General features: G+C 36.3%; 1 protein-coding gene across 1 annotated transcript in view; it reads right to left on the minus strand.

Annotated features, from left to right (window-relative positions):
• Positions 1–2396: 2396 nt before the first annotated feature.
• ChAT (Choline acetyltransferase) overlaps positions 2397–22731 on the minus strand; it is a 39986-nt gene continuing 19651 nt past the window's right edge. The window contains exons 2-10 of the mRNA XM_018542935.1: positions 14336–14508; positions 12712–12892; positions 11664–11838; positions 9402–9631; positions 7727–7938; positions 7444–7566; positions 6726–6909; positions 4483–4683; positions 2397–2773 (exon numbers count right to left, since the gene is read on the minus strand). Coding sequence (XP_018398437.1) covers positions 2567–2773; positions 4483–4683; positions 6726–6909; positions 7444–7566; positions 7727–7938; positions 9402–9631; positions 11664–11838; positions 12712–12892; positions 14336–14484 — 1662 coding nt within the window. The 5' untranslated portion in view covers positions 14485–14508 and the 3' untranslated portion in view covers positions 2397–2566. The remainder of the gene's footprint in view (positions 2774–4482; positions 4684–6725; positions 6910–7443; positions 7567–7726; positions 7939–9401; positions 9632–11663; positions 11839–12711; positions 12893–14335; positions 14509–22731) is intronic.

A 22731-nucleotide genomic window follows, 5' to 3' on the forward strand; every position in this document is an offset into this window, starting at 1 on the left:
CAATAATACATAAATAACACCAGATTTGACAGCGTAACAATGCTTGAGGGTCGGGTCGAGCGATAAATTTATCTAAATTAGATAATTGAAAAGATCTGTTTTCTCCCCCGTTCGTGAAGTCAGGGCGTACCAAGATTTGAAACCGATATTATTGTATTTCGATGATATCACCTTCATGCATTTGAGGCATGAAAAATCCGACCTCAATAAAGTTGTGCGTGAATGCTACACAATGATTATGTCAATTACGTACAAAATCCCAAAATGACTGCCAATTCGGAAAATTTTCACAAAAATACAGGTATTCATGATTTTAATTGATTCCAATGATTTTCAGGAATCTCCGGTTCCTAGCAAGTCAAACTTCAGGAAATAATAAATAACGAAATATCAATTATGTTAGTTACACGTGCAATTTTGTCGAATCAACTTTATGTATAGTCATATAGCCATATCAGTCGCAAACCCTGGCACTATATGGAGTAATCAGCTACGGTAAATCGTAGGGAGTAGAAGAATAGCGCGATAGACAGATAGAGCTATACCGTCGACGATCAATCGGCTCTTGACGAGTCGAGCGATGCGATCCGCCGACCTACCTAAAAATTGGACAAGAGTTTACTGTGCGGGCGCCAACATACATACGATTGGCCATATTTAGTGTGTTTCTGCAGTGGATGAATCCCGCGCGCTGGAAAATTTGTAAAATTGTAACATTGAATAACAGAGTTATCCATGAAAATTCGAACTGGACTTCCAGAAAGAAAATTAAGGCAAATCGGTCGAAAGTACAAGTCATGAACAGCTATACACTTTTATGGTTGTTTCTATCAATGTAATTTAATTTTCATCTAACAATGAGTCCAATTGACTCTTCATTTTTTTTTTTAATTCTTAGAATTAATTAGGTTGAACAGAGATTAAAGTTAATCCACGCAATTTTTGGTAAATTCACATATTCTACATGGTCCAAACGGTCCACTCAAATTTTTGTTTAAAGTAACACAAGATGAATATGTTGAAAGTAAGAAAGTAATACAAACATTATGTAAAAAAAATTTTGTTTAAAAAATAGTATTTTTACGTTATGCATTACTTATAAATAGTGTTGTTTTAATTAAGAAATGTTGAATATCAACTTAACACAAAAAATTTAAATATTCAGGTATTCTAAAAATTCGACACAAGTTTTGACAAGAACTTAAGTAAGCCCTTATCTCTTTATATATATTAGTTAAGTAAGCCGTTTCTAATGTAAATATAAGATATTTTTTACTGTGTATTTTTAGTAAACTAAAAAGTTTTTCGTTGGAAATAGCTGATATGGACGATGGGGAAGATCGGAGATATGTCGTCCCTTTTCCTTCATGCGGAAATTCAAGGTGTCCGAACGGAATTCTTGGCGCTTGTGTAACAAGCGACTCTACGACCGACAAGTAACTTTTATCGCCTTAGCGATTTTTCCAGCGCCCAGGTGTAACCCTCGAAGAAACTTTATTCTTCTCTCTCCTGTAGCGAACTAGAGTTTTAAAACGACCGATCGATCTATAACATACGACGCCTACTATACGACGGCTACCGCTGAAGGACTTTTAATGCACGAACGAGATTATGTAAACACGCATATTTTGTGTGTGTGTGTGTGTGTGTGTGTGTGTGTGTGTGTGTGTGTGTTTTGTACATATTTCTCTAGAAAACAGACAACGAGAGATATATTCATTTCTAGTACAGCCCACACAACGAAGAATATCTTAAGAATTATGACAGTTTCTGGCAAACTCGCGCCTTTCAGCGACGCTTCTCTTTACAAAAAGGACAATTTCGCAGTATCTAAAAATTTAGTTGGCTGCAGATATTGAAAATAATATATATTTGAATCTACAAAATAATTATATCAAACACCCAAACTAATTGCCAGAATGTCAAAACTTTTTGCAGCATCGCTTGAGCGTTCTATATAATAATTTTGTTAGTCCAACAAAATTACTTCTATATCCGTACCCAGCCGAATCTTTGGATAACAAAATCGTTCTTTTCTACATAGAATTCTATAGAGATTTATTATATCAAACCAACGATATATTTAACAAGATATGCAGAAACGAGTTGATAAATCTCTCTTGTACTACACCTATTCGCGTTTCTTAAATCTACATACTTTCATACAGCATTTCATGCAAGGGTGCTTCGAAAGTCGTGCACTCCACTTACGTTCGAATGGAGTAATTAAATTAAAGTCTCTCAACCGTAATATAAAGTAAACCTAAAATTTACCGCGGAAAGTCAAACAAAATGACGACACATAAAAACGAAGAATGCTGCTTCTGATACAGACGCTTTGCATTTACGAACTTTTCGAATACGAATTTTAAAGGACATCATAAACGAGGGAAAGCGGCCTCAATGTCGTTCGATTGTGCATCTTACGGGTCTGATCTACCCGCATTTCGAATCACCCTCATGCGACGCGCGAGACTCTTCTACCTCAGCCCTACGTCCCCGACGAGGGAAGCTGCGCTGCGTTTTGCAGCTCTTGTGTTTTGCGAAGCTGTCACGCGCGCGTTTATCACTTCTTGCAATTCTTTATCATAGCCGCCATGTCCCGCAGACTCTGCTCCAAGGTTTGCGCGAATTGCATCGCGCTGGTCCTGCCGTCGCTGTGGAAGGCCGAGACCGAGAAGATGAAACCGTTCTTCCTCACATTGTAGGCGCACCCGTAGCCGTCTGGCACCACCGGCCCGTATCCGACGATCACGTCGTTCTTCGTGGTAACCTGCGAGATAAGTCTTACCTATACTTTGTGCTGTTAATGAATGACGCCATAAAAATCCATGTCCTTTTAATGACAAGGCTCGATTGCCGTCACCTAAGCTAAGGAAGATATGAGTAACATAGACATTTTCTTATGGAGTATATAAAATTTTCTTCACTCAGAATTCTTGTAAGTGTTAAATTCCACCCAGAATTCGAGATATTAAAAAAATATGTTAATTTTAGAAAATTTTGAATGATTTTCCACACTCGGAAAAGTCAAAAGTTTTCGTCTCTGGTATGGCAATAAAGTTTGGTAAACGTTATAAAAAATAATATACAAATGTGACACTTATTATTCTCCAAAGTAATCCTTCCTAGAAGAATACTTTTAACCGTGTGACAACAAGACTTGATACAATGTCCAAAAATAACTTTTCATGGAGTTTCCGTAAACTTTACAAATGTTGTCAAACGTATATCGTCTCTAAGAGAATTACTTTGAAGGATAATAAATGTTATTCATATATTAATTAAACGATGTTTTATCTTCTCATAAATATTTACCCAACTTTATTACGACACCACGTATCTTCAAGAGTAAATTTTCTTCAGCGTAAATTTCTTTTAACGTAAATTGGGATTTAACTCGAAAAAAAAATCTATGTATGTGTGTGTGTGAGCCTCGCAGAATATATATCTGTGAAGGAAATATCCTGCTGATAACTTAATATAAAATGTCAAGATGAAATAACATGCACGAGCGAATATACTTTTATTCTATGTTAATTAAGATCGTGTTCTCTTAAGATGTAAATCATCTCCTCGATTACGTAACTTTTCTTAAACAAACCGATCGTATCGCGTGTCGACCTCGAACTGTCCGAGTCGTTAAGTATCTTTATAAAATGTGCTTACGACATGTCCGGGATCTTGACTTATATTTCGCCATGATAGACCACTTTATAACAATCTTTACGGCATGCATCACATAGCAACTAATCGTCAATAATCAAGAGGCGAAACGTTCTCATCGAAGATTTTTAAACTTCCGTGACTTGTCATCATTTTTTGAAGAAGCTATAATAATAATTCTAAGTTTGTGCCATTTCATTTCACAATTATCATAAATACACACTTTTTATTAATAACAGAATTATATTATATTATAACACTTTTTTTATAACTGAAAATTTACGAAATATTTGTTCATGCATGAGCGTATCCAGAATTTTAGTCATTCATACAAAACTTATTAAAATATTTATTCTGTCGGTAGAGCTGGCTGAACCTCTCTTAAAATCTCGTTTTCTCTATCTATTTATTTGTTAAAGAATTTTATGAACTTTAATTTAAATAAACATAATTATCACCTCATATTATATCAATATAAGTATCGAAGAAAACTCAAATTAAAATCGAAACGAATGCGATATTGCATATATAATTTGTGTATAATTATTGACGAATCACACAATAATTTACGCATTGTTAACTGCATTGACCATAAAGGATTCTTACGTTCAAAATATTTATATATATTAAAGCCAGTCTTCGAGGATCTTCAGCGAATTTAAAAAATCGTAAAAATTATTTTCATAATTTAATTGTTTTTTCTTCCTAAAATTTAGGGGTACAACTTTGCATACGCCCATGCACTCATGGCTAATTGAAAGATAACGATGTCATCACGAATTTAACGCCGATGATGAACTGACCCTGATCACTGACCTGTGACGTCGAGAGAGCGAAATGATTAACGATTGAGTAAGCCTCGTCCGTGAAGATCTCTGGGATCGGCTCGCCGGCTTCCTTCGCCGCGTAACGCAGCCCCATCAGGTGATTATCGATACCCTGACCGTATATGTTGTCGTTCATCTCTTTCGTCTGCCTCTGTACCGCCAGGTCGAACAGCTCCTTGATCCTTTCCGCCTGGGGAAGCGAGCCGGAAGCAACGTTCAATTGAGTCCAACGCGATGGATCATTCGAATCTTTTTTCGACGAAAGATCTTGACACACGTATCGAAGATCAACAAAGAGCTCGGAGAAATCACGAAGGAATCGGTACGCTTTATTGACTTTAATCAGGTGGGCTTAGGACTCAATCTGTATATCTTAACGAAATTTTAAATTAATCTTTCTACATTTAATTATAGTAATTTGTACCATAAGTTCCTTTTCATGATATTCCGATTTGAATGAATAGTGAATTCCTTTTTTGCGATTATCATTTTGTGAAATAGACTTATTGCTCTTGAAACATGGAGGTGAGAAGCAACATCGAGCGTGAAGGTAATTGACATTTATTAAATCAGCTTTCAGAGACGACATATATTAAATGAATAAAATTCGAAAAGTTGCAAATTAAACAAATAAAGAATGCTATAGGGAGAAGAAAAGTCGATAATTTCCAGAATATAAGCTTTAGGGATTAACTCGCAAATTTTAGAATTATTACCATAATAATTGGGAAAAAAAAATATTATCGCGAATTTTGAAAGAATATACCTTTGTAGAAAATTCAACTTACTACGAACAGAAAATGACGAGGATAGGAAAAAGAAAAGCGGCTGAAACAACATTCCCCGCTAAAAGGGAAACAACCGAGCGCGGTAAATGAGAAACAACAGCTCGTTGCCACAGTATTTTCCGAACGAGGGCGAACCGTGTAAGGGAAACAAACGGAATATCCCCGCGGAACCTGCCCGGGTGCCTCTCGAGGATCGTGCAAATACTCGATCGTGAAGGACGAACGAACCGTGCCGGCGGACCGGGTCTAATTGATTGCCTTTTCCTCGGGGAGTTCCCTATTTTTTCTTTTGTCCACTGCTTAATTTACAGATCTTACAAGACAAACTGTTTTTATAATCACGGTTTTTATCTTTCACATTTTGGAACTATTATTTTGGAGCATTTGTACTTTAAATATAGTTGTAAAGAGAGACGGAAGTATTAAACTTGGTAAATAATTTGAGAATATTCAAATATAACGTAAATAAAAAAAAATCAAATATAAACAACGTTTACTGTACACTCGTACATAATGTTTCTACACATCGATGACTTCGTGCAGCTTATAGGTAAAGATCAGCTGAAGCGTAGTGTAATATATACATATACTATAAACGTACGCCAATATAAAAATCGTAATAGCAAAAGTCACATGAGTGTAACGTTAATATAAAATTGTAATTGCAAAAATATCACGTATAAACATACACAAATATCTAATTGAAAATATCTAATTGGTGAAAATATATTTTTAAAAAACTAATATGATTTAATCTAAATGAAAAAAAGTCTATAAACGGAAAAGAAACAGCGTAGATATTATACCGAAACCTTCTCGTAGGTAGGTGCATTTGGCAATGCAAATGGGCAATACGACCAACCACTCAGAAACTTGTCGTAACACTGCAAAAGATGCATCGTGATGTACATGAACGAAATTACTTCGAACACGCGATTGCACTTCACTACGAATTCGTTATTATTACGTAGTGAAAGTACTCGAGGCAAGTTTTTTGAAAATAGCGTTTTTAACCGGCGATCCATCAAGTCGTGAAAATATTGCGAGTGCTCAATTATCTAGCTATTCATTATTTTCAACATTAGATTTTCTTAAAACGTATTTATAAGCAGGATACCGCTAAGGTTTCGTTATCTTACGCAAACAAATTGTCTCCTAATTAAATTATCTATATAAATTATATCATAAAAAATTATATCAAAGAACTTACACAAAAAAATCCGTACAAAACAAAATTTATTTGTATTTACAAAACAACGGCAAGGAGCGCTTAAAGAATTAAGGCACTGAGGCGAGATTGGAGAAAAGTAAAGTAAGTAAAACGCATTCCGCTCGACCTTGTCGTAGTTCTGTCGAGTGTACTCGAGCTGTGTGTGTTACACGACACGAGAATCGCATAGGAAAAATGCCAAGTTTCAGTTACACTGTAAATGGTGAACTGAACTCTTTTGGGGCTCCCGTCCATGGCGTTGTTCGGTTGATTCATCTGGCCGTGAGGATCGCCTTGACACATAGCCTTCGCCCACGCCAGCGCTTCCGGACTAGCGGCCCGAATGCAGTCCACGCGACCCAATGCGAATCTCCGGATGCCAGCGCTTTCGTAAGTGGCCACCAGCCTCCCGTGGAGTCTATGAAATAGCAACGACTTGATGTAATTTATCAACAACTTTTGTCTGTCATGAATTTCACGTAATAATCGAAGGTACAAATGACAGCTTTTCATTCATAAGATTCTATTCCCGAATCTAATTTCACATAGCTATATTTCGAAATGATTGAGATGTATGGAAAGAACGGTTTTGCAGAAGTGTCTAAAAATTTGGCTAAATACAAATTCAAAACTAAGTTTGGACCATCAAAATAATTATGTAGAACTTAAATAATTGATAACAATACTGAAAAAAATTTAATATTCTATACAATCAGTATAGAATATTAAATTTTTTTCAGTATTGTTATCAATTATTTAAACATCCTATGAATATTTTAATAGTCTAAAAAAATTATTTTCAGATCTGTATCTAGCTAAATTTTTAAATATTTTTCAGAAAAACTGTGTACTTTGATAAGTACATACATTATTTAAAAGGAATCTGGGAAAAGGCAATTTGAGAGATGTGAACATTAAAGAAGAATTCCTTTTCACTTCTAATAAATTTCACCTGAAATATGTAAGTTGGAGTGCTAATTGTATATACGCGTCCGGGCTGACTCTGCAAGACTTTATAAACTCCTTGGAATAATCCTCGAACCATAGAATACAGAGGTCCAAATCTTCAACCAGACTGAAGGACAAAAAAGATATCATGAATGCAGATTTGCAAATAGAATACCTTGCTTTCAAAGCTATTTTTTCTTTAACAATTTTTATAAAAATTGGATTTCAGATAGAAATTGAACACAACAAACAAGTACGATTTCTTTTTTTTTTCTAGAAGTACTTACGCGTCAAAGTTCATCATCGCTTCTCGGATGTCGTTCAGACTTTGCTCGGTGAGACACCACTCTAGCTTTTCGGGTGCCGGCAAATGCGAGGACACCAAATTTTCATCTGGAGGCGACATGGAGTCCACCTTCTCCGTTATATCCTCGAATGCCTTAAAGACGGCTGGTGCTTCGCCGGCGGAGTGTTCGTACGTCAATCCCCACATTCCATCCTATGTTAAATGTTATACGATTGCAAAATAATCATTGATAAAAAATGTTGCACGATATGATCCTATGGGACCAAGTAAAGTGCAAATAAAAATTTTGTTTTGTTCACATCGAGAAGAGTATCAGGCTTTAAATATCCGAAACGATCATGGAAAAAAATAGCGTTTCATAGAAGATAATATTTGATCAAGAATCCGCGTAAAGAGTAAATGAAAAAAATTGAATGGAAGTCTGTTTCGTTCCATATCGAGAAAGTTTTTTTTTGAAACGATAAATAAATGATTATCATGCAATATATCATATAATAAAACTATTGGCATTAAACGCAAATAAATTAAAGATATAGCTGAATGCTCTATAATTGATAATTACATGTTCAATTTCAAGAAAAAAGAATATTAATGGAAATATCATCTGATAAACGTGAATAATACAGAAATATGCGCCAAAAATATTCTATATACTAAATAATTAACATTTGTAAAGTCATCCATTATTTGCCGTTATTGTTACAAAATCAATTATTGTGTGTGTATGATCGTTTACCTATTAACATGTTATTATTATCGCGCATTAATAATTAATGTGAATGACTAAAAAAAAAAAGGGAAAACGATCGATCAAACAATCTCGCTTGTTAAAGCAATATGATTAATAAATAGAAACTGCACGTAGAGATATCCTCATCGCGAAAGATTAATTAACCAATCAATCGTAAATGAAACACAACAGGGAGATAGAGATCGGGACCATTTTTATCATCCGTGGAAATATTCCGACAGGAAGAAGTCAGACAATAAAATTTCGTCGTGTGGCATATGAAAGCGCAACGTTACTACAACGTCGCGGGTTCACGAACGGTGATTTCGCCCGTGAACCCTGACACCAATCAAATCGAAGAGTCATCTTGAAGGCGGTGAAAGTGATAAGTTCAATTTGGTCGAGCGCATCCGCAGAAGACGTACCATCACGGATTGTTGTTTGATTAGAGGGGTTTCTCAGGAAATTACGCTACAAGTATCATTTGGTATCGCATTGTGCGTTTTCCCAATTTACAGAAAACTCTGTTAAATATTTCTCACTAAGCACGCTCGGGTTTTCGGTTACAATATACCACATATAATATCAGATTACGATAAAAATATTTTTTTAAATCGATTCCATTTACTTCACTTCAGATTTGAATATCGGGTGGTAAATTAAATTTTGAATCGATGTAAAATATTATCATATCCGATTCTCTCACATCTTAAAAACTTTTATTGGCTTTCCCTGCGATTCTGAAATAGATAAAATCATCTCGTTTTATTTCGCGAGACAGAAGAAAATGATGGCCAAAGTTTTATATAATATTATACGTATATTTATTGTGCAATAAAATACGAAGCGGAGCGCATTTACGGATCTCGCGGATCGATGTGATATTGTCGACGTGTAGTAATTAATGTATGTCTGTTGAACATACTTTGCCGAGAATAGCGTGGAAAGTCTTGTCGAACCAGCGATTCGCGCCCAAGTGCCGGGACCCTCCGCCGTGGAGAGCGTGATGGAGCACGTTCGCGTAATCTCGATCGCCAATCCATCGGTCCTCTTTCTTCATGGGATTGTTAAACGTGGTAGGCAGTACGTCGTCGTCGATGCAAACGACACAGAGACAGCGCTCCAACAGCTCCAGATTGTGACGATTGCGCTCATCTAGAAACCGTTTTGCAGTTTCGTTAATTTAAACGGCAACCCAGCTTCGATATAGCGACTTTCGCAAAAATGTGTCCCTGTTGGGGCCAGGGATTGGAAATAAGTAACTTTTATCGTTACACTTTTCATAATAACATTTTATGATTTAATAATGACATGTAATGTTATTTTTTATGACAATAACGGTAACCAACTGAAGACTAAGATTGGGAGAAATTCATTTTTTAAAAGTAACTTGTCACCATCATGTGTGTTTTATTGAAAAAAAAGTAACACATTACTTAGAATGAGTTAAAGTAAAAGTAACGAATCGGCACATTAAAAATAACGAGTTACTTTTTCCAATAAATGACGTATGCTGGTAACAAGTTACTTTTCAAAAGTTATTTTAGAAAGTAACGATAATAGTAATAAAGTTTCCATCCCAGAATAAGCATGTTGAATTTGCTACTGCTTGCATGATGGTCTTACAGTCTCTACTGTGATTGGCCAATTAGCTTATTATTACTTATGTTTTACTGTTTAAGGTTTTTTGTGTGAGCCCATAATATTATGAAAATAAATATTACGAAATAACACAAAAATAAAAAGTGAAGAACGATATAATAAAGAATCACTACAATAATAATAGAAGTTAAATGGAAAATGTTGGAAAAAATTGCATTGCCTAGAAGATTAAGAATATTCGCTGTTTTTTTCGCAGCGGTTCGAAAACAGGCGAGGTCCTCCCTTTTCATTTCGAAGTGTGGGAGAAGATAATCAAGTTTACGTACATAATATAAATTTAAGTAGCTTTATAGTACGAGACTTATGCCGTAAATACGAAACTGGATCGTAGTTACGAGACGAGGTCTATTAGAACAAGACGTCGGGAGCTTTAGAGTTACAACCTCTCCGTTGTCTTCGCGACGCTCTTGCCTTTAATTAATCAACACGAACGCGGGTCGCCGTTAGCTCGTTAGTGTCGACCGTTCATTCGATTTGTAGGCGTAGGTTCTCGTTGAGCAAGGTCGGGTTAGGGAGTTAATAGGAATATTGCGAATATTGGCGAAGCGGTGAACGCGAGTGAATAATTATGGCGAGGGCCACGTGGCGACGAGGGTCGTCCGAAGACACAAGCGGGCTACTTTTTGGGTAACCAGATTATTCTACATTTCTTTCTCTTTCTCTCTCTCTCTCTCGACAGTAAAATAAATCGCACGGAAAGAACGATTTTGCCTAAGTATATTTAAATAGATGGATACAAAAATGATTTTGTTGAAATTTTTTTTGTCATCAAAATAATTGTGTAAGAAACTCGAGAACGATGAGTAATGCTGTAAAAACGCCGTGACATTCTATCACTCAGCTTGAACGTTCTACATAATTATTTTAACAGACCAACAAATTTTCTGTATTTAGTTAAAATTTAATGTACTTCAGCGAAACAATTTTCCTATAATTGAAGAGCTTCATGAATAAATCACTTAACTGACAGCATATAACATTACGAAGCATGAAATTTATTTTACACGTAACACATGCCACATGCAAAATTTCGCAAATTTGGAAATAAAATCAATTATATGATAATAAGCGATATTTTAACAACTCGGAAGAAAGAATAGCTGTTGTAACGCGCTGCATCACACGTAGCTGAACCAATCGTGTTTTTATTCGTTGCAGGAAACTGAACATTACACGCGTTATAGATCTCAATAAAGTTTTTTATCTCCCTTCCAAATCGTATAAAAATGATATTAATAATGCAGCTCGAAGAAGCTCGACATGATGACGACAAAAAGGGAGACCTCTTAGATTCTGCTTTAAAAGAATGATGAGCTTTCTCTAATTAAATCGCTTCGATGCTTATTAATCGACCTTTAATCGTGAAAACTCAGAAGGACGATAATTTTTTTTACAATTGCGCTGCTCTTTCCGAGAAAAAAATCCGCAGCATGAGAACCCCTGAATTAAGTGCTTAAAGTACGATGTTCTCTTCGTGAATAGAATGCTTATACTCAGTGGACACCTTTAATCGTGCCATACGTACTTTTTATCAGCTCCTCCCGCGCTTTCGCCCAGGCTGGTCGCTTTGTGGTCGTGAGAATTCCGACTGGCGGAGTTCTAGGATCGGCTTTGGTTTCCATGATTCTCAATAATTGCTGGACCAATTCGATTTCCGTGATTCGACCTCGATCCGATGCCCTCACCGGCACGCTATAAAACTATAAAAGAATAAAAATCTCATGACAGCATTAGTAAAATATCTCTTCTGTCGATCTCGCGTCGTTCAATAAATTGATAGTTTAACAAACTAATGTATTGCACTCATTTTTAGAAGTGCATTAATATTTATGATATACTTTCTGTATAAGTGGTATTCAAAACATTACGTTTTTTTTTTAACAATACATTTTTATAGTTTATTTATTTTATTTGTTATTATTTTCATTGTTATAAGCTAAAATTTAAAAATAATAAACAAATTTACATTTTTTAAATAAGTACTTTAAATATTCAAAATAAATCATGCGAAGTTTCATTGCGATTCACTGATTTAGTTGTAAAGATATAGAATAAATAAACATTTTATTTATTTACTAAATTAGTTCATGTGTCGCAATGTAACGTTGCATAATCTTGAGTACATAATATGTAGTTATATTAAAAAGTTGAGACTATCATTCATTTTATAATACATTTCCATACATTTTTATTACAGCACAGAGATTAAAAAATACTACTATTTATTAAAAAAATAACTTATAATCCAGAATAAATCGTCACCAAATTTTGTCGTATTATTTTTAAATGTAATTTAGAATCTATAGTTTTTTTTCATAATTTTTTGATATTATATTTTGAAAATGTGTACAAAATATCCTTAATTAAAGTTTCAGAAATAAAACAAAAATTAATCTATTACTACATATATAATTATAATCAATTTAATTAATAAATAAATCCTGAAATATATATATATATATACACACGAATGAAATGCTTTGAAACACATCAAAGAGCGGAATGCAGAAATGTACAGACTTTCGTTAATAATTTCCAGTTACAGTGCGATGATATCCATCTCTGAATCTCACCTGATTATGATGCGCGACGATAATGTGATCGCCGGAGGACGCTCTATCCAGGATAATTTGCTCGTCACTGTTTACACCGGGTCGCCGATAAATCCGGAATATTTGGTAATGCTGCGCCATACAGAGCGATTGCATAGTCTTGTCATCCTTTGATTTCACACGTTCAACCTCCAATCCGGATCTATTCAAAATCCAGAGCTTATTCTCTCTCTTTCTCTCTCTCAGTAAGTCGTATCTGTGCGCATTTTATTTATTATGAACGAGTTGAAGACTTATAGACAGCCCGTATTAATTAATACGCTTGAATAACAGAAGCATACAAGCCTAATATTTGTTGATCTTGAAGTTTTTTAAGTCGACGCAATATCGAGAAAATCTGCAAATCTCCATCTAATCGTATTTATTCAATTAATTTACTTATCCAAGATTCTATAGAAATTTTATAAAGAAAAAGTAAACTTGTGAGAAATAAAAAAGCAGGAGCAGAATCGACTTCCTGTTGACTTCATCGTTCCCGCCTTTTGAATCTCTCTACGTTTTATTTTAAAGAAACGCAAGATAAGATAAGCTACGTTTGCAGTTAAGAAAACCTAGGATGGGCCTCCCTTCGCAAATTTGCATTAGTTTTTGGAAGAAAGGAACACTCTCCCGCGGCGCCGGCTTCTTCTCGTCCGGATGCAGGATTCCGAGGATCCTTTGAGCTCGCGGAAACGTCCGCTCATTCTCTCTTGCAGGTCCCTTTCCTCTTTATACTCGCTTTCTATGGATCTTACGGCCCGGATTTCCTCGCAGACGTACGCCCTTTCTAAATTGATTTCAGTGCGGCTTCTTTTTGTCCTCGATCAAGACTACGACGAGATCAGTACGTCGGCTCGTCGCGTCTCTTCCTTGATTATTAGCGAATTTGCGCCTTCATCTCAATCTCAATGATTGCCCCAAAATGCGCGTTTAAAATGAAGTGCCAAATTGTATACAATAAATCCACAGAAAGAACAATTTTATTGAAGTATTTAAAACTTCATATATATAATCATATAAAAAGATCTAACAATATTTATATTGGACTATTAAAATTATTATTTGATAAGCCATAATAAGATTAAAGATTAAGGGGTTGAGATTAGTTGAAATTTAATCAATCAAAGCAAAATTTATTCAACTTGAGATTAGTTATCTTTCTTCTGTTTAATTGAGTTCCAATCCAATCTTAATCTCTAGTCTGATCACAACTTAACGCTCAAATATCAAACATAATGTTGTAAAAAGTATTTTGGATATTCTAGCAACCAGCTAGTTTGAGCGTCCTACATAATTACTTAGATGATCTAACATTCTTAAATCTGTATCCGGCTAAATTACGTTCGTAAGATACTTTAACAAAACAGTTCTTTGCATACGTTACTCGTATAGAAATGCTCGTACAAGTCGAAGAATAAAACAAACCTTCTACATTACATCCGAATTTAATAGAATTAAAGTGAATATATCCGATATGTCCTCTGTTATTGCCTTCAGTGATGAAACGAAACGTTGCGACTTAAGATCGAATGTGATTCATATTCCGGATTATCATATAGAATTAAGACAAGGACAAGATTGCGAAAATTGCGAAACGCTGTCTCACCTGTCCAGCAATTCCTGATAATTAAGCAATTCGGTGAGAAATCGCGCAAGGAATACCGCGGCTTCCTGTTGGTTTGCAAATCTTTTCGGTTTCGCGGCCAAGCCAGGGTTACTGTTAATTGGCAGGGCCAGAGGGACGGACATGTACATGTCATTTAGCCACCATTCTGTCGCCTGCAAACAGAATTAATAATATATCATTAAATAAATAGATAATTTAATAACCGTATGTTTTTGTATGTAATTAGAGAGGTGCATAAATTATTATTATTATTATAAATTATTACAGCTTATTAATTATTACAGCCGAGGTTGTTGTTAATTATCAGTTACAGTCAAACGCAAAGTCATTCAGCAATGATTGCAATTAAAAATTTATGTAGGTTTATGCGATTCAATGACGGAGAACGACAGGCGAACGATCGTTACGTCACAATGCGTAAAGAACATTATCATCGTGAGATTGCATAATAATAATTATGCTAATTACTCGAGATGACGTCGCGCAGCCTTGCGTGAAAGTATACCCGGAAGAATACTGCCACGTGAAAAATAAAATATATTGGCGAAAAGAGATTCTCGAGGGAAGTTACAACCGAGAGCGCACCGGTAGTAGCGAGCGTGATTATTTCGCGGAGCAATGATTTGCGAGAAGACACTAATGTGTAGCCCGGGGTGCTTCAAACATCCCGGAAATAAATCATTTGCAACCAATTAGGCGTTATCATGAGACTTGATAAGCAGTTAATGATAATACATAGTTGCTTTCCATTTATACATCAAAACTCGCAGATAATTCTCATTTATGACGTCATAACGCAGCCGATCATTCTAACAAGTGAGATTCAACTGAGAGTTTTTACCTACAAAAACTGCACAAGCTCGAGAGACCGAGTGTGCATTACTGAGTATTTACTGAGTATTAACTCACATTAAAAGTGAGATTATAAACTTACGTTGTTACGCGAACTTTGTCACCAAAGTAAGCAAGTATAAAATACTCACGTAACTTTAGACTTTACACAATATCACTTGTGTGAAAATGGAAAGCAACTAATATTGTCTAGTGATATCTTGAAATAGTATAGAAAAGTCTCGCAGCTGTGTTTTGAGTATTGAAACGCACTCGGACATTTCTTCCGTCGTAAACTATATCGTCGTACTCGGCATGAGATTTAATTTTACTCTCTGTCAGTGACACTTTAATCGTCGCTTTCTTATTTTTTTTAATCGCGCATAATTTTGTTGCGTAATTTAACGTCGTTCCAGCGCGTCGTTTTTGACATTCGGTAATCGGGGATCAGCCCCAGCAACGTCATTAAATGCGGATTAAACAATCGAGTTTTGTCGCCGACTTTCGTTTCCGTCGCATGATAAAATCAATCGTGCTGAAAGAGGGAATGGCAAAATTGCCGTTAAAATCCGTAGTTTAGAAGTGTGTTTAAATTGTTGCATCAATATAGTATCTCAATATGTGGAGTAATTCTTTTTTGCGTTGATCTACACACATTTTTGTCAATATAATACATATTCTTACAAATATAATAAATATAAATATAATTAGTTTTAGTTTTGATTTAACTTTTTTTCTCTGTTGTGACAATTAAAAAGAAGTAAACAGAAACCGTTAAATCGAAATTAAAGTTCGCGTCTACAAGAAACAGTAAAAATGAATTTAAGTGCAGTAAAGATTTTTAGAATTAACTAATTAATGCAAATGATAAAAAATCTTCGGAAATGTTAACATTTTACAAAGTTACTTCAAACAACTTTTTTACCATTTTTATTTATTTATTTCAGAATCTAACTATAGAATATATTTTAATAATTTATTAGAATTTTCAGAGTGATATATTTTTTTAAATCTTTAATATAATCATTAATCACATTTAATATTACAATCTACTAATTTACTAGTTTAAAACATTATTTATGTAATTGATAATTAATCATTTAACACACATGTATATACAATTACACTGAATTTTACCATTCGTCTACGTTTCGTGATGTTTGAGATATGTATCTTCTATTTATTTTACAACCTGTTTGACAGAGGCATCAACGTTGCGGACTTTCTCGCTAACATAACGAGACAGTCAAGAGGATGCAATGAATATGTCATGTCGAAGAAAATATTTTCCCCGATACTTGCTTCTCGCAAGAAACTCTTAGTAAAACACATCTTCCGTTTATTCGCGAAGAAGTGGGTGCTTTCTAGCAAGAGGCGCACACAGTGATCATTAAATTTCATCTCTGTTTAACAAACAATAAGGATGTAATGATACACTATGTGTTATACCGTGTTATCTCTCACATATCTTTGTAACACAGAGTAGTCTGTAGGTCTGTCTTTATTCCTACGCTCTCTGAACTGGTGCACACAATGCAATAAGTTGAAGTGAAACAACATACGTTTGTCTGTTTCACTTCAATTTATTGCACCGTGTGCACCGGTTCAGGGAGTATAATAAGTAAGTATAAAAAGCAGACCTTGTGCCTTTATACTGAAAAGCACCTAAAATCTATTCGCAACATTTACCGTAGACACCCGTGTCAATGTTTTATCGTCACAATTGTATTTAACCCTTCGTCGTTGAACTTTTTAAATGATCCGTAATGGTCACACTGGAATTAACAGACTCAGAGCGCATTTAACTAATTGTTCTATTCACAGTTTTAGATCCATGAAGTAAAGGAATTATTAAATATACGTTCTGGGATCAATTCAAAATTCAACCCCAGTGACCACCGAAAGGTCAACGTTATGCAATACAGTTTTACGATACTTTAAATAATTATTTTTTAATCTCTCTCTATGCATTCTCGATTCAACTTGATCAACTTTTCCTTGTGGTAAACCCTGGAAAAATGTTTTTTTTTTTTGTCAAATCAATTACTGACATATATTCAGTATCAGGTGCTGGTAACGAGAGACAATTCTTCATACTTTCGTCGACAGAAAATCAACTTCAAATTGTCCAAATAGTCAAGAGCGGTGATTTGATAGCGACGGGATGTGCCGCTGTGTGATCGAACTAACCACCTTAATCTCATCTCGGAGCCGGGTAATCCCGCACGCGCGCGGCCGTAATTGTATCATCCCCCTGAGAAGCGGGACCTCTCTTTCTCCCCGCGCGATTCTAGGTCAGTGTGGCGAGCCGCGTGTCGCAGCTCGCGTGCATGCATGTTTCACGAGATCCGTCTCCACGTCAATACTAACGTATCGCGCGGCACCGCTTTCGAATCGCCTATAGATAGAACTTACGAGCGCGAGCTTGCCGCGTATTCGCGGAATAAAGGGCTATATTTGATCGGGGAATGACACCGTTTCGACATCGCAATGGGGATGTCGATGGAGCACTCGTGTTCTTTTTTTAGATCGCTGATACATAGTTTCGGCGACGCGACGAACAAAGGATCGTGTACGAGAGAGACTTCGTCGATTTTATTTCATTTTTTTTCCGGACCGGATGCAGATCCTCATCCCGACTAAATTCGGAGTCGGGATTTTTCTACCGTGTAAATTTAATGATAGTTTCGATCGAATTTTCTGCTCACAAGTGACAAATCGACGAGAATTACGTGAATTGAATCGCAGAGAGATTTTGTGAGGATACAAGGATACGTTATTTAAATTAAATTATAAAATTTAAAAAAAAAAACAAGATAATAAAATTTCATTAAAAAAAATTTCGTTCGTTCTATTGTCCACTTTGTTTCTTAATCAACACATAATAACGTTGTAATAATAAAATCTCCTTTGTTAGATTTTCATTTAGCAGAACTTGAAATTTAATATTAATTTAATTGAAATCTGAATTAAAGCCTCGCTAAGTAAATAAAAAAAACTGCAATCGATATTTTTTTATCATTCGCCAAGAGTTTCTTATTTATGTTCGACATTCTTTTAAAAAATTTACTTTATTTTACTTTTTTCTACAAATATACTTATATCTATTACATTAATTTAAGCCAATTTTAATACATTTTCATGATTTATCTAAATTGCTTAACTGCATTGCTTTAATCAAATTAATGACATATCGGGTAATGCAATGCTAACCTGTAAAAATAATTAAAAATAAAAAAAAAACAAAATGTAGCCGAAACGTCTAAATAAAGTTTACAAGCATTTTTCATATACTAAATAAAAATTTTTAATTCGCACGACTTACTGCAATTTTGACTCTCACTAGCCCGTTAATTTGTTTTAATTTATTTGACATTCTCGAGAGTTCTATTTTAGAGTTGGTTTTAATTCAAAATAACTTCAATTGGGTGTTGGTATAATTTGATATCATAAATGTAACAGTGTGATTCATTGTCCTTTGGTTCGGATCAGCACGTCTCAGCTGCGAATCCGGATTACGCAAAGACAAACCGAGTTGCTGGTTGAGCGCAACGCGTTCGCAGCGGACGCAAATCAGTTCATCGAAGGGTCGAACTCGGGAGCTCGTCGGACTCTGAACGCGGACAAGACTTATCCGACCAACGACAGCCGATCGCTTTGACTGCCGACAATGACGCCGTACGGTTCCTTCAGGCACGAACGAATATGTTTCGACTACGCGGTTTCGACGGCGTTACGCCATGGATGCACACGTGCAATGTGCTGCGCAATATGTATGCATGCGACGAGCGAAACTGTCAGACTGTATTTGTTATTGAGCATTAGATAGTGTGGGAATAGAATTCCGGTCTAAAGATTGAACGGCTTCTGCCAACTCCTGCTTAGAGGCCGGTCTAATGAGCGTTCGCCTCCCTTAAATCGCGCAATTGAAACACGTTACTTGACTCGCGTGTAACGACGGTACTATGCTTAACTAATTATCCCGACGCCGCCGCAGCCGCGCGTTTCAAAAAGACACTCGTGGCGTTATTAACGTCTTACATCACCCGGGTCCACGTTTGTGCACGCGCGCCATGTACGCACGCGTAATTGGTGCTCCCGCAAGGATACGCACGGGGTACTAAGTATCCCATTGACGTGATGAAGTCTGCAAGCCACGATAGCGATCGTTCACACGTCTCGAAGATCTGTGAAAGTAGAGTCAGGCAGCATCCGTCCGCAATCCCTCGCAATCACGCGAACAATTACCAGATGCTTAAGTAATTGCAGTTGTTACCTTGTGAGCACTAACGCTCGCGTTTTCTAATTAAAGATCCTGTATATCAGACTACGTCCTATGCATAATGGAGCACGTGAATTTAACGCACTACATTAAATAATAGAATGACGTTACCTCTTCAAAAAAGAAAAAGAATTGTACTTGTATTAATAATGCCGAAAGGTGCGACCGAAGAACTCCGCACGCTTCACTGCTGGTAAATTAATTGTGTTAAATTTAACACTTATTCATGTATTAATGAGATAAATGTGTGTTGGAACACAAATATTATTTTAAAAAATAAACACGAAAAGAAGAACCATTGGATTAATAATAATTGTCATTAATTGGACTATTAATCTATCTCTTTTTGACTAACTTTAAGTTTTGCTCTGTTAAAACGATCCGAAAGAAGGTTGAAAGGTTGCGGGAAGGATCTAAAAAAAGGCGCAAAAGAATTAATGATCTTATACAGAAAAAAACACAATGTCTAAGCAATTTAGGACTACGTAGCCATTAAAGTCGAGCTTTTCTGACATCGTGGCCATTAAGATTTTTTATCAGCATCATAAAAGTAACACTACGTATAAAAAAAATTTAGTCAATATGACAGAAGCCGATTTCTTCGTAAGAAGTGTGCGCGGTCCTTTTATATGTATTTTAAATGTGAATAAACGTGATCGATCAGATGAGAAAATAACGCATCGTGCTTCGGAAAGAGAGATAGCTGAAGGAGAATTTTATTCTTCGATTAATCTCACGGCTCCTGCATATGTCGGTGAAGAAAGAAACTTCCAAGATCAGTCAGCGACACGACGCGGTCTCGACTTGGACGCTGCGAGATGGATGTTTGCGAAACCAGCGTTCGGTGTTCCGCGATGTATACCGTTCTCCGCGGATTAATGACGTACTGGCGCACGTGATCGGTGCATTAGAGCATCGAAGCATCCTCGTGGAATATGGATTACCCCGTCGATCGTCGCATCTCCTGTGCATCTCCGAGCCGAAGTATTTCGTTATAACGTCGCCTCGCGACGAGAGCTTCGAATGAGAAACGAATGACCTTACATTTCAGTCGTAATTTTAATAAGAATTGCGACGAAAGGAAATCGATGTGACACGATTTAGAAAGATGAGATGATTTCTCGCAAATAGATGAGCAATACTGCAAAAAATTTTAATATTCTAGTAACTAGTTTGTGTCTTGCATAATTTTGATAGTCCAACAAAATTATTTTCAAATCTGTATCTAGTTAAATTTTTAGATACTTTAATAAAATTGTTCCTTTTATACATAAAATGCTAATCTTTACTTTTCTAAACTTAAGTAATCGATACGGTCGGTTAGTATTATTATAATAATACTTGCTAAATATTGTGTCAGTATTGTAAATCAAACATATTATTAGGACTTGCTTAATGTATGTCTTCTGTTTAGGAAAAGTGTTATTGAAGGGACACACGCTGAGGTTTCTTCTCCTTTGAATCAGCTTAGTTGATAGTTTGAGTAATTCCGACGTGAGTGACGAAATGCTGCGAGGTCTAAAAATTCCGCAGCTACAAACGGAAGGAAAATTAACCGCAAGTTGTACAGGTACGACGAAACGGGGCATTCATCATCGCGATGATCTCTCGTGCTATGCTGATCGCGCGGCGCATCTCGGAAAATAAAATCCGCAGGGATTGCGCAGGACTCCTACACGTCGCGGATACCGCGCGTCTACCGAGTAATGGCGCGATATGCGAGAGCTTAACGAGCGCGAGCAGAATTATGAGAGGAGATCTATGCTCATCGTTCCCGATGAGGAAACAGCTGGCGCAATAACGTCTCAATGCGTCATTCGATGGGTGATATATTTGTATCGCTCGCCCGTTTTGTTTATCGTACCTACGCGCGAAATTGCACAGGACGTATCGCTCACCGGAAGACTTCCTCACGGCGGGATTCCCGCCTAATTTTATACGGCAATGATTTCTTTGAGAAAGTTTCATCACGGAAGTGTGCCTTTTACGGCGAGAAAGCAAAAGGGTTCTTGCACACTAACGGCGAGTCGTATCTTAAACGCTTTAATTGTCCGTGGCGTCGGAAACGCGATTTATTTTTTAATTACCGTTAATCATCCTTCTCCTTCTTTCCTCATCGCGCTTCATTTTTTAATTACAGTTAATCATTCTCCTCTATTTTCCTGCAGTGTAAAAAAATATGTAAATAGCGAAAAATGGCACGAAATGCCATCAATTCTTGATTGAGAGCGAACACTAAGAAATTTCACAAAATAAATCTTAACGATCTTTTTTACTTCACTTACTTTCAGCAAGATATTAAACGTACCTATATATATTGTATATATGACAGAAGCACAGATTCCTATATAACGTATAAAATATAAAAAATAAACTATAGTTCGAACTATAATTAGAGTGTTTTGTTCCATGGAAAGGAAGGAAATGAAAGGCCCTGATTGATTCATTTCCTCGTGCATTATCCTTGCGTTATACAAGATTCTATGTTATCCATCCTTACCGCGCGAATAAACAGCATTAACATTATTAATCGCCGTCGATGACGCGGAGGGTGCACGCGGAGTATAATCGAATAATTCGTCGAGAATTCAGTTTCATCCCGGAGACAAAAGGCTGGTTGGAGAAGACGATTTGTCTAGCAAGAATGTGACGGATGATGGTGACGGGGTTAATTTAGCGGTCGTTCCGGTTACCGCAAACTTTCGTCCTTTGCTCGTAGTCGTTACTCGATTCTCAAGGGTTACCTTCCGTCCTTTGCTCGATCGTCCTTCTATCAACCTGATCCCATCGAGAGACGCGATCATGTCACGCGCCATGAACGAAACTTAAGCTCATTTATTGGTGTCTGTGTACATCCTCGTGCAATCATGTCGCGGCGCAATAACAGTGTAATGATGTGTAATAACGCTATCAGGTAATAGAGCCCCGTGTAATGATTATGGCTACGATCTCTTCTTTTGTTGCGCTGTCGCGTAATCGAATGGTATTCTCGGTATCTCGCGGAGGCACGCGAGATTATAGGAATTAAACTGTTCGCCATTACGAAATACAGATCGGAAATTACTGCGAGCTTATTAGCTTACGATTAACGCCGTGAGATTATCGGAGAATCGTTAAAGAGTGATCATATCCGCGCGATGCATATCCCGATTCACAGTGATGATTGGTATTATTTGAAGGAGGTAAAGTTTAATTTATAATATGCTCTTATATTTGCTTCTCCTGTTTCTTGCTTTTTACTTCTTTGTCTTTTTCCGTTGAG

This window comes from Cyphomyrmex costatus, unplaced genomic scaffold (genome assembly GCF_001594065.2).
Source record: "Cyphomyrmex costatus isolate MS0001 unplaced genomic scaffold, Ccosl1.0 scaffold35, whole genome shotgun sequence".
NCBI classification, from domain to species: Eukaryota; Metazoa; Arthropoda; class Insecta; order Hymenoptera; family Formicidae; genus Cyphomyrmex; species Cyphomyrmex costatus.